The sequence below is a fragment of the Tenrec ecaudatus genome, chromosome 3, assembly GCF_050624435.1.
Source record: "Tenrec ecaudatus isolate mTenEca1 chromosome 3, mTenEca1.hap1, whole genome shotgun sequence".
NCBI lineage: Eukaryota > Metazoa > Chordata > Mammalia > Afrosoricida > Tenrecidae > Tenrec > Tenrec ecaudatus.
In genome coordinates, this window is record NC_134532.1 from 147966443 (window position 1) to 147979770 (window position 13328).

At 40.4% G+C, this 13328-nt stretch overlaps 1 protein-coding gene across 2 annotated transcripts in view; it reads left to right on the forward strand.

Annotated features, from left to right (window-relative positions):
* CCDC158 (coiled-coil domain containing 158) overlaps positions 1–13328 on the forward strand; it is a 78560-nt gene that overhangs the window by 4799 nt on the left and 60433 nt on the right. The window contains exons 4-7 of one of the 2 annotated variants that reach the window (XM_075544172.1): positions 5037–5146; positions 5253–5580; positions 5849–5925; positions 6616–6726. In XM_075544172.1, the coding sequence (XP_075400287.1) occupies positions 5037–5146; positions 5253–5580; positions 5849–5925; positions 6616–6726 (626 nt within the window). Of the gene's footprint in view, positions 1–5036; positions 5147–5252; positions 5581–5848; positions 5926–6615; positions 6727–13328 lie in introns of those variants that run through there. The other variant, XM_075544171.1, reaches the window with a different exon arrangement.

Sequence of the window (13328 nt, forward strand, 5' to 3'; positions counted from 1 at the left end):
CTACTCAGAGCAGCCAATGCACAGAGAGGACCGTATGGCTAGCTCCACTGTGAGACACAACATTCCTCACTGAACCCTTAGACTTAAGGGGATAATACTGGAGACTCAGTGTGGGAATTGCACCCCATCTGACCCCATGTGTTAGTCTGGGTACATTAGAGAAACAAATCCACAGAAATTCATATGTATAAGACAGAGTTTTATATACAGGGTAAGTGCACATCAAGAAAACATCACAACCCAGTGCTGCCCAAACCTACAAGTCCAACATTAACCCATATGTCTGACACCAATCCACAAAGCCCATCTCACAAAACACACACATTGATGCCGACTGCAGGAGGAAAGCTGAATCAGTGAACGTGTAAGCATCTCAGCACTGGCAGGGTCTCCTCACGGCTGCTCCAGCACCCAGGGCTGCATCGGGGTAGGTCCATGTGGCTTCTCCTCAGGGATGTCTTATAGGAAGTGAGCCTTGCCAGCTGAAGCAGGAAACTGGCTAAGGCAGCTATACCCTGGTCCAACCATCATATAACAAGAAACCCGAGAACTAGAAAGGCGAGGCTCACCAAGCCATTTATCTTTCTGCCCTTCAGTTAACTCCACATGTGTTTATCAGCCAGGTTGGCACCATAAACTAACTCACCTCACCACACTGAGGCAAAACACTAAGGGCGTACAACAGAACAATAAGGGGAACAAAGCCAGGAAGTCCGGAGGGAGTACCAAAAATAGACTTTGGGGCCAGGGCATGGCATCCCATCAGACTCATCCAGAAAACACTCCTAAAAGTCAACAAACAGACCTTGAACTATTTACAGGCTTTTCTTTTTTGTGTGTCATTGGTTTTTTGTTGTTGTCATTTTCTTTTGTTGATCTGTTTTGCTCTGTCTTGTTTTTTTGTGCATATTACTATCTCTGCAGGTCTAGCTAGATAAGTTAGGTTGGATAACAATCGAGGAGAAAACAGTGGGACCGATGGTCCTGGGGGGACATGGGAGAGGGGGAAGTGGGGCAAAGGAAGTGGTGTTAACAAACCCAGGGATAAGGAAACAACAAGTGATCCAGAATCAGTGGCAAGGAGGGTATAAGAGGCCTAGTGGGGCTTGATCAAGGGTAATATAACCGAGAGGAATTACTGAAACCCAAATGAAGGCTGAGCATGATAGTGGGACCAGAGGAAAGTAAAAGCAACTAGAGGACAGAACTAGGAGGCAAAGGGCATTTATAGTGGTCTAAGTACAGACATGTACATATGTAAATATATATATGAGGATGGGGAAATAGATCTATGTGAATATATTTAAAGGTTTGTATTAAGGTAGCAGATGGCCATTGGGCCTACACTCAAGTACTCCCTCAATGCAAGAACACTTTGTCCTTTTAAACTGGCATTCCGTGATGCTCACCTTCCTGACACAATCGCTGATGACAAATGGGTGCATAGGTAAATGTGGCAACAACAACAAAAAAACTGATGGTGCCTAGCCATCAAAAGATGTAGCGTCTGGGGTCTTGAAGGCTTGAAGGTAAACAAGCGGCCATCTAGCTGAACAGCAACAAAGCCCACATAGAAGAAGCACACCAGCTTGTGTGATCATGAGGTGTCGAAGGGATCAGGTATCAGGCATCAAAGAACAAAAAATCATAACATTGTGAATGAGGGGGAGTACGGAGTGAGGACCCAAAACCCATCTGTAGGCAAGTGGACATCCCCTTACAGAAGGGTCATAGGGAGGAGACGAGCCAGTCAGGGTGCAGTATAGCAATAATGAAACACACAACTTTCCTCTAATTCTTCAATGCTTCCTCTCCCCTCCCTCCACTATCATGATCCCAATTCTACCTTACAATCCGGCTATACCAGAGGATGTACACTGGAACAGATAGGAACTAGAAACCCAGGGGATCCAGGACAGATCCCTTCAGGACCAGTGGTGAGAGTGGCAATACCTGGAGGGTGAAGGGAAGGTGGGATAGAAAGAAGGAACCCATTACAAGGATCTACATATAACCTCCTCCCTGGGAGACGGACAACAGAAAAATGGGTAAAGGGAGACCTTGGACAGTGTAAGATATGACAAAATAATAATAATTTATGAATTATCAAGGGTTCATGAGAGAGGAGTGGGGAATGATGAGGACAACAAATGCACAAATGTGCTTGATGGACAGATGGATGGATGGATGGATTGTGATGAGTTGTACAAGCCTCCAATAAAATGATTATTATTTTTAAGTGGTAGAGAGGTAAGCAGTGGTGCTGAATCCTTACTGCTTTGCATTCCTTTTCAGCAACATTTGACACGCATGTTTGTTCCTCATGAAGCATGCTCTCTTCTCCTACATTTCACTGGAGCACCTTCTCCTAATTTTCCTTGATCTCCTCCTTTGGTTTCCTTCCAGTGTAGCCTGCATAGGCAATCACAGCAATTCTCATGACTTCTGTTGGCACATATATGCTAAAAAATGCTCACTTTATTTTTCTCACGTAGCTGCTTCTCTGAATTGCCACACTAGTTATTGTACCCAGGTATCTACTTATCATTTGTATTGGAAATGTTTCTCAGACTTCAAAAATCCAGCATTTCCAACTGTATACATGATCTTGTCCCTCAAATATATATTGTTAACTGTATACAGTGCTACCTTGACAAATTGTGCAAGGCAGAAATGTGGTTCATTTCTGATGCTATTCCTTGCCCCTGACAATCATTTTATCCCCAAGTCCATCAAAGAGTACTTCATATATATTTCTTAAATTTGTTTGCATTTCCGCATTATCTAAAGTGCAGATCCTTACAGCCATTTACCTGGTCTGCTAGAGGAGATGCTAAGAAGGGACTTATTTCAAATCACCTAATGAGCATTGTCAACTGCATTACCTTACATTCTTTCTTGTATAGCTCTTTGTTTTTCCTGTTGTTCTTAATTGCCTTTCCTTTTCTCATATTATTTGCTTTTATCATATACTTAGTAAGGGGGGGAAAAGAGAGCGAGATCATGCATATTTTCTGTCAAATGCCCCTTTGACCCAGGAGTCTTCTATTCTTTTGCTTAGTTTAGATTAGTTTCCGCTTAGTCTGTTGTCTAACTGTTCTTGGGCTTTCCTCACTGGCTCTCCCGTGTGCAGGAGTCACTGTTTTCTCTCTTCCTCTTTCTTGCCTTTCTCATTATGTCGAAGCATGTCCCCGAATAACTTATTAAGAAAGAGTATATGGGAGCAATGTTTAATGAATCCTTGGATTGAGTGTACATTCCTATTTGATTGATAATTTGGCCAGGTAAGGTTGAAAGTCATTCTCTCAATCGATGCCTTTGGAGATCTTTTGTGCCCTAGCTTTTAGCAATCAATATTGCTACTGAGAAGTAGATGTCTGTCTACTTTGTAGATGCTCTCTATTTAATTGATCTTACTCTGAAAACGTTAGGGTCTTGTCTTTTTGAAATTCCACAATAATGTGATTAATTCTAAATTTACCTTCCCCCCTTGCACTTCCCTACGCTAGGAAGATGTTTGTGCAGCGACTGTTCCTCTCGGCTCTGAGAATTCAACTGTGCTTGTCCTTTGATTCGCTCGCCCTCTTTGCTCAGTTCTTCCTTTCTGAAGCTCCTGGGATTACTTCCTATATGGAGTCTCTGTATCTCTCAACTTTTCATTCAAAACTGTTAATCTACTTTTTCTGCTGTAGGGGGTGTGCTTGCTTTCTAACATTCTGTTGAATTAAAGGTTTTAGTTCTACAGCTACGTTTTCAACTTCTCAGAACACTCTCTTGCTCTCAGATCTCTTCTTTGCTTTATGGCTGTATTCTCAACTTGGCTTTTCCTGCAGAACATATTCTCAAAAGCATTTCTTTCTGGGTGTTTGCTAGTTTGCTTAATCTTGGTCTTCAAATCTTCATCAAGTCCAGTAATCTTGGACTTTCTGTTTATATTCAAGCATACATCAATAAAGAGCTGACAGCAAGCTCATTGTTGATGGCAGAGCTTAGTGGCTTTGTTTTAGGATGAATTGGTGGAACATCAATGCTTTTCAGTACCTGATTTTCAATATCGTTATGATTTCTTTGATGGTAGAACATTCTGATTTGGGTTTGGGGATTACCTGCTGCCAGTATTATAAGTGAACTGAGAGGTGGAGGTTGATTTTCTTTTTTTTTTTTCAATCATTTTATTGGGGCTCTTACAGCTCTTATCACAATCCATACGTACATCCGTGTGTCAAGCACCTTTGTACATATGTTGTCATCATAATTTTCAAAACATTTTCTTTCTACTTGAGCCCTTTGTATCAACTCATTTCCCCCCTCCTCCACCCTCCCTCCCTCATGAACCCTTGATAATTTATACTTTTTTTTCATGTCTTACACCAACTACCATCTCCCTTCACCCACGTTTCTGTTGTCTGTCCCCCTGGAAAGGGGTTATATGTTGATCATTGTGATCGATTCTCCCTCTCTACCCCTACCTTCTCGCTATGATTTTTCTATATACTGATTTTCACCGGTTTTGTTTTTGTTTTAAGAATAAAATTTCCTCCTAACTTCCATCTCGATCAAGTTTGATTTATTTTATAAAGAATGCTCTAGTTATAAAGTACAGAATGAATCAAAAGTAACCAACTCTTGAGACAGGAAAACTAAGTAAGGGGTATTCCAGCCATCTAGGGGAGAAATGAGTATCCCTGGTAATGTAGTGGTTGCACACTGGGCTGCTAACCACAAGGTCAGCAGTTTGAAACCACCAGGCTCTCTACAGGAGAAAGGCAGGACTTTCCACTTCCCTAAAGAGTTACAGTCTCAGAAATCCACAAGGGCAGCTCTACCCTCTTCTGTAGGGTTGCTGTGAGTTGGCACCGACTCACTGGCAGTGAGTTTGGTTGGAGGGCAGGAATTCTGAATTAGGCCCTGACCTACAGGAACACCAGGGGAAAGAAGTGCCCATAAAAGTAACTGAATACTACATAAATAGTACATAAAACCTTTGAAAATCACTCCAGTAAAGACTAATTTGCATGACTTTTTTTTCTCCTTAGAGCAGTGACCTGCATGAGAAGCAAAAGTTTTACTTGAGACAATCAGTCATTGATTTGCAAACAAAACTTCAAGAGATGCAAATGGAGAGAGATGCCATGGCTGACATCAGGTTGGGATTTGCCACAGAAAATATTTTTCAAGTTTACTTTTTGTAGTATAAAAGTCCACCTGTGAATGTAAATGCTAATCATTCTTTTCTTTCCCTTCTTTCATAGACGAAGAGAGAGTCAGTCCCAGGAGGATTTAAGAAATCAGCTTCAAAATACAGTTCATGAACTCGAGGCTGCCAAAAGTATCAAGGAGAACATGCTCAAAGATAGCAGCACCCAGATCGAACAGCTAAGGAAGATGATGCTTAGTCATGAGGGTGTGCTACAAGAAATCCGATCGATCCTAGTTGACTTTGAAGAAGCCTCAGGCAAGAAAGTATATGATCATGAAAGCATGTCTACTCTCCACATCCGAAACTTGGGCTCAGCTATTAGTAAAATCCTAAGAGAATTAGACACAGAGATTTCTTATCTTAAAGGGAGGATATTTCCAGTAAGTGGTGAGAACACTAATTTTATATTAAGATCTATTTTAATTGTATAAAAAGCTCTGTTAATAAATAAAGATAACTAGCTAGATTTACCTGGTTACCTTCGGGAGAGTAAGGCCCAAAGTAAAAGATCTAATGCAATACAGTGGTGTAATGTATCTGATTTCAATATTTCTTCAACTTCCAGCTTTCTAAAGCATTTAGAATTGCGAAATCTCTTACATTTTCTGGACATTACCAATCCCTAAATCAATGACCTTTTTTTAACAGGTGGAGGATCAGCTTGAAGCATTAAAATTGGAATCACAGAACAAAATAGAACTACTACTTCAGCAGCATCAAGATCGGTAGGTTTCTGACTGAGGCATGAAAAATATGAAAACTGAACCATAGGTCTCTCATTGTATAAAAAGCACTGTTAAAATAATGTCCCCAAATAGTCTCTCATGGACTTTTTTAAAATCTAAAATTACCAGAAACACAAAAGGTTGATTCATAGATAATAATGGCAACTTCATTTGTTAGTAAAAACCTGAGCTAATGATAAAATGTTTATAATTCTTTGTGATTGTTTGTAAATTTAAGGCGCTCTGGTGGGGCTGTGGAGTAGGTATTGGGTTGCTAACAACAGGATCACTGATTCAAACCCACCAGCTGCTCCTTGGGAGAATAGTGAGACTGCCTTCCTTGAAGCTGTAGTCGCTCAGAAACCCGACATAGGGTGCTGTGAGTTAGAACTGACTCAATGGCAGTGGGTTTGGCTTTTTTTTCTTTCTATTTGTACACTTATCTTTGCCCTGCTAGTATGTTTAGTTTACAAGGTGCTTCTCTAGCTCTCCCTAACGATGTCATATCCTATGTGAGGACTTAAATAAGAGAGTCTGGACCTTAGGTACTTTTCATAAGAAGGTAAAATTCAAAGGCAATAGTAAAATGCTGAATTTTAAAGTCTTAAAGAGAACTAATTTTTTTGGAATAGTTTGTAAGCAGGTCAAATCTTTTGTATCAGATGACAACTGTCCCTTTTTTTTTAATAGGATTGAGCAGTTAATGAATGAACACGAAGCTGAAATAACAGGACTTACTGAGAAAGCTAGCAGTGCTCGAAGCCAGGCCAATAGTATCCAGAGTCAACTGGAAATCATTCAGTATGTGTCATAGTGGTGTGACCTGTGTTTTATAGCTAGTATTTCATTTAGTTTTCCTTTCTAAGATATTTCTAAAATGATTTACTAATCGGTTTCATAAGCAAGGATAATTGTTCTAACATGTGAATAGAAAATACATTAACTTATAAAGAATGCTATCTGAAGAGTGAGGAAAATCCAAGTCAAAGGGAACAATCAGTTCAAAGGACTAATGGGTCACAGGAACCGCAGCCTCCACTACCCTGACACCAGAAGATCTAGATGCACGTGCCTACCACTGCCATCTTCTCTTGATGTTTCCTGCACCATTCAATATTTTGCCTATAGAATCTTTCAAAATTGCAATTCAGGGCTAGAATGTTTCCTTGAGTTCTTTCAGTTTCAGATATGCTGAGCGTGTTCTTCCATCTGGATTGGGCATTGAGTAAGGAAGCCCGTAGAAGAATCGGTGCATTTGAATTGCGGTGTTGGAGAAGAATATTGAAAGTAACACACACTGCTGAAAGGACAAACCGATCTGTGTTGGAAGAAGTATGGCCAGATATTTTGTCTTGGGCAGTTAGTGAAGACTGCTTTGCACGTTAACCGTGTCCGTGGCCGTTTGTAGATTCTTCTTTCAAGGCCAGTCCCACTTTGGAGACAGGTGCTGGAACGAACATCTTGGCACCCGGGGTGTGGCCAGAGGACAGCAGCGGTTTCAGCAATAGCCCTCAGATAGTAAAAGATGTGGATGGAATGCCTCAAACCAGAGGCACTCTGGTGTCATCCAGTTTTCCCACATCTGTGCCTTTTGGGAGTGTGTGTGTGTGTGTGTGTGTGTACAGCAAAAATCAAGGGAAGTCATAAGTCGGCTCTTTTCGGTTTGGAGCCTCAGCCAGCAGTACCAGCAGGGAAGTGGTCTCTCTGAACATATTCACATCACTTAGCACTGATGAACAGAAAGATGAAAAGAAACTTTGGGGAAGAATTATGAAAGATATGGAAGTTTGTGAATCTTCAAGGCAGTGGATGTTTCCGTTTACTCACCAATGAAAGATAAACCTACTATTTCAGGCAGTTATTGCGATGAGATTCTCAACAAAGACATCCAGAAACTAATATTAAGTTTTCTTGATGGGATAAAGGAAAACATGGGAAATTATTTAGAAGAATTCAGAAAAACTATAGAAGAACAAAACAAGAAATTTAATAAGGAGATAGAAACCTTATATAAAGAGCAACTAGCCATTCTGAAGCTTAATAACATAATAACAGAAATAAACAGCTCCCTAGAAGAATACAGAAATAGAATGGAAACCATGGAAGAAAGAATCAGTGAACTAGAAGCCAAAGAATCAGAGATTACTCAGTTTGAAGAGCAAGTGGAAAAAATGAACAGGGCATAAGGGCTCTCTGGGACAGCCTGAAGAGAAATAATATATGCACAATAGGAATTCCAGAGAGAGAAGAAAAGAAATGAAGTCCAGAAAATCTTTTTGAGGAAATAATCATAAAAAATTTCCCAAATCTGGAAGATGAGTTTATCATCCAAGTTGCTCACCAAAGTCCATATAGGACAAACCCTAAGAGAAGCACCCTAAGACATGCCATATTTGAATTTACCAGGTACAAAGACAAAGAAAAACTTTTGAGAGCAACACAAGACAAGGGAAATGTCACTTACAAAGGAGTATTAATAAGATTAAGTGCTGATATCTCACCAGGCAAGAAAGCAAGAAAGCAATGGGGCATTAAATACAAAGAAAATAGCTATCAACCAGAAATAATTTACCCAGCAAAATTATCATTCAAAAATAAGGGAGAAATTAGGATTTTCCCAGGGAATTTGTAACCACCAGGCTAGTCCTGCAAGAAATTTCAAAGGGAGCTCTCTTGAAAGAAAACATGATCCCAGCCCAACAATCCAAAATGATGACCCTAAACAACCACCTGGATACATAGAATAAAACAAATTTACAATGAGATGGGGGATCTGTGCTACACAATTGTTATGCACAATAACATAAAAATAAAATGGAGAGAACTTTCAGGTGTTAAAAGGAATATAATTGATTTGGTAATAAAATTTATCCCACAAAATAATAATAATAAGAAAGATATCCCTCAAGAGAACTCAGCTTTGAAGATAGAAAACAAAGAAGCCATCAATCTCACCAGGAGAGGGGGTGGGGGGATGTTTAATAAAATGTTTGAAGTAAATTCTTCTCTGCTGATAAATCATTGCAGTGAATATAAGTGAATTAGATATTCTAGTGAAGAAACGGTGGTACCCTGGACAACAAATATGACACGTCTATGATAAGGGGCACACCTTAAGCACAGGTGCATAAAGTGGGGTGGAGATACTTGAGATAACAAGTAATACAAAGTAAACAGGAGTGACAATGTTAATATATGACAATAGTTTTAAGTGAAAATGTATTGTGAAACAGAGAAGGACATTAAATGTACCAGCTTTTAATGTTGAATGACACCATTTTAAAAGGGAATAAAGAAATGGAAGACCTACATAATATTAATAATTTGGACTTAACAGACATAGAGCACCCCACTCACCAGTAACACAGTACACACTCTACTACATTGCACATACAAGGGGGCATTACCGCCCCCAAACCTGGAATTTTTTCAAAGCTATGTATATATTTTTTAACAAAACAACCTTATCATTTTCAAAGTACTCTTCATTACACTTAATACATTTGTCAAATATGTGATTGCATTCTTGGAAACATTTTTCAAACTCATCTGTTTGGATGACTAACAGCACCTCCCTATTTTTTTTGTTCATCTCTTCCATGTTGTCAAATCGCTGTCCTTTCATGTGCCTCTTTATTTGCAGAAACGAAAGTTGCATGGAGGTCACATGAATAAGGTACATGGGGCAAGAGAGGCATGCTGGGTTTTTGACAAAAACTGGCATACTGAAATGGCTGCGGGAGCAGGTGCGTCATTGTGGTGGCAAAACCAGTGCCCCATCTGCCATAAATTAGACTTTTTTTGTTGCACATTGTTATGCAATGTTTTCAGAACCTTTAAATAGAAAGTTTGATTAATAGTCTGACCTGGTGAAATGAACTCCAAATGCACTATCCTCCTCACATCAAAAACAAAACAAATGAGCATCGTCTTGATCTTTGATTTCACTTGATGTGCTTTTTTTGGGGTGAGGTGACAATGGCTTCTTCTACTTGCTTGGTTGATGTTTGCTTTCAGAGTCATAAGAATAGCACCGTGTCTGACCGGCTATCGAAAGCTATAGCGTCTGTGGGGTCTTAGAGGCTTAAAGGTAAACAAGCAGCCATCTAGCTCAGAAGCAACAAAACCCACTTGGAAGAAGCACACCAGACTGTGTGATGAAGAAGTGTCGATGGGATCAGGTACTAGGCATCAAAGAACAAAAAATCATATCACTTTGAATGAGGGGGAGTGCAGAGTGAGGACCCGAAGCCCATCTGTAGGCACCTAGACAGCCCCTTACAGAAGGGTCACAGGGAGGAGACGAAGCGGTCAGGGTGCAATGTAGCAATGATGAAACACAACTTCCCTCTAGTTCTTAAATTCTTCCTCCCCCACTCCCCACTATCATGATCCCAATTCCACCTTACAAATCCAGCTAGACCAGAGGATGTACACTGGTACAGATAGGAACTGGAAATAGGGAATCAGGGACAGATGAACCCCTCAGAACCAGTGGTGAGAGTGGTGATACTGGGAGGGTGGAAGGAAGGTGGGGTAGAAAGGGGGAACCAATTACAAGGATCTTCATGTAACCCTGTCCCTGGGGGACGGACAACAGAAAAGTGGGTGAAGGGAGACTTGGGACAGTATAAGACATGACAAAATAATAATTTATAAATTATCAAGGGTTCATGAGGGAGAGGTACAGGGGAGGGAAGGGGAAAAATGAGCTGATGGATACCAAGAGCTCAAGTAGAAAGCAAATGTTTTGAGAATGATGATGGCAACAGGTGTTCAAATGGATGTGTGGATTGTACGAGCCCCAATAAAATTATTTAAAAAACAAAAAAAGAATAGCACCATGTCTCGTCACAAGTAATGGTGGGAAACAACTCAGGTTGCTTCAGAACTGGTCTTTCAAAACAGCCTATTTCTACTCGACACTTTTTCCTGGTCAGTCAGAACCCAAGGCACACATTTCACAGCAAGCCTTCTCACTCCCAAGTCTTCCGTTAGAATTGGCTGAACTGAGCTCCAGGACAGTCCAGATCGCTTCCCATCTCTTTCTTTAATGGCCCATCGTCAGTCTCCAGGCACAATGGCATGAACTTTGTTGACATTTTCGTCCATTCGGGAAGTTGATGGATGTCCAGAACAGGTTTGTCATCAGTCGACATTTCACCTTTTTTTGAAAGTAGAAAACCACTCCTACACTTGAGTTTTTTCAATAGCACTGTCCTTATAAGCTGTGTTCAACATCACAACTATTTATGTGGCATTTTTCCCAAGAAGGAAACAAAATTTCACAGCTGCACACTGTTCTCTTAAATTTGCCGTCACAAAAAAAACAAGGTTTGAGCAAAACTACTTTTATGAAAAAATTAACTCTGACCAGAGAGAACCTTCCCAGGCAACTCTACTGGGTGCACTAACTCGGAGTGAGTTACTCAATGCTCACCTAGCGGGAATGTTGTGTACTGTGAAAGCTCTGCCCAGCAGAACTTTTTTCTGTTTGTTTTGGGGTTTTTTGCAGGTACTCCCTCATATGTTTCAGTAACTTTTAAAAGATTGAAACCTGAAAGCATCCAATCTGACTATAATAGAATGAAGGTACAAGTCAATAAAAAGAACAAGGAAAGCTAAATAGATTTATGGAAATTAAACACTATTAAAATTACAAAGTATTTGGTGCTCAATGAAATCAACAGGAGTAATTAGAATCTTAAGAATGTAGTTGAAGAGGTAAAAATTATTCATTGTATTGAGTCTTCATCCTACAGTACTTTGGCAGTTACAAAATCTCCTGTCTACTTGCAAAGGGGTGGCGTCTAGCCTGTCAATCAGGCCATAGCCAAGGAGGCCTCTATGGGTATGGCCTTCTCCTGAGGATTCTGGGAACTCCTGTATTCCTCCCTGGAGGTGAGAGATAGTCTCTGCCTCGAATTCCTGAGACAAGCCACATGAAGCTATGCCGATGGCAGCCAGAGCCTTGGAACTGGAGGAGCCACATGGAGACCCCTGCCAGCCCTAAGATGCTTCCATCGCCACTGAACCCACAAGACTTCCTACCCACTGGCCTGTGATCTTCCTGCATTTGGTGTCATTGCATGTGTTGCGTGAGTCTGAAGAGGAATTTACAGACTGATAACCGTACATATGGGCTAATATCGGACTAATAGACTAGATCTGGGCTGGGATATTTTCTTAATGTATAATAATTGCTTTTTGATATAAAGGTCTCTCTTACGCACATATGAGTGTCTCTGGATTTGTTTCTCTAGTCTACCCAGACTAACACAAGTACACACATAATTTTCGTAGCCTGTGTGACAAAATTGGGAGGAATATTTAATGTGCTTTTACTGCAGATAGAATTATGGTGGTTTAGTTGCGGAAAGCACGTGGGATTGAGCTGTGAGCTGGCCTACCCACTTGACTCACAGACCATTTTTGTTGAAAGAATGAGTAGCAGACAGGTGATGGCTATTTAAACATAGTCAGTTGGCAGACATGTTCTCAAACTGCCTGTTACCTCTAACGAACAACTGGCAGTGCTCACTGCTGTGACAAGATGTAAGTTACTATGTGGAAATTAGGGTTACGGAGAACACTTTCCTGCTGCCAGCTTCCCTTCAGTTGCACTACATGGTGACATTAACACGTAAACTTTTTAAATAATGTCATATGTCAACATTTAGAAGTAATGCGTAATGTGTTACTTGGTGGACCAACACCTTCCAATTGTTTAAAGTCTATTTCAAGTAAAGGGGTCTAATTGATTTTAATGTAGCAGTATTAAAAGTATTGGTGAAAGTACCATTTGTCAAGTTAGGTGTTGTATAAAAAAAGTATGCTCAGTTACCTGGAATGATATTAAAATCTTTTTCTTCATTCAAAAATACATCCTGAAGTCATCTTAAAGTTAGCCCACCTGCCTGAGGATTATGCTATTTTAACACCAGTCTACATGAGATCAAATTTACAGTGCATGCTTGAAAGATTTGATAGACCCTTCATGGGGCAGTGAGTCTGTTAATGGGAGAAAGCGCAAATGGTTGCACTGCTGCAGCAATGACGAAATTGTCAGCGTAGAAACCGTATTTAACTATGTATGCTCTCAACAAAATAAAATTAGGAAAATCTTTCCTTTTGAACTGAAAAATACTAATTGTGGCCAGAGTGCTCCTTACAAGCAAAGATGGCCAGGCGTCATCATCCATACTTGGACGTGTTGTCCGGAGAGAGCAGCCCTGGGAAAGACATCATGTCTGGCAAAGTGGAGGGGCGGTAAAAGCGAGGAGCACCTGACACCACATGGGTCTCATAATCCCATATTAATAACTAAGGGTAGTTTCTGAAAAGTAGAGTGCCCTGAGATATCACACTTAGTTTGCTGTTTGCTTGTATTGCCCTTCTATACC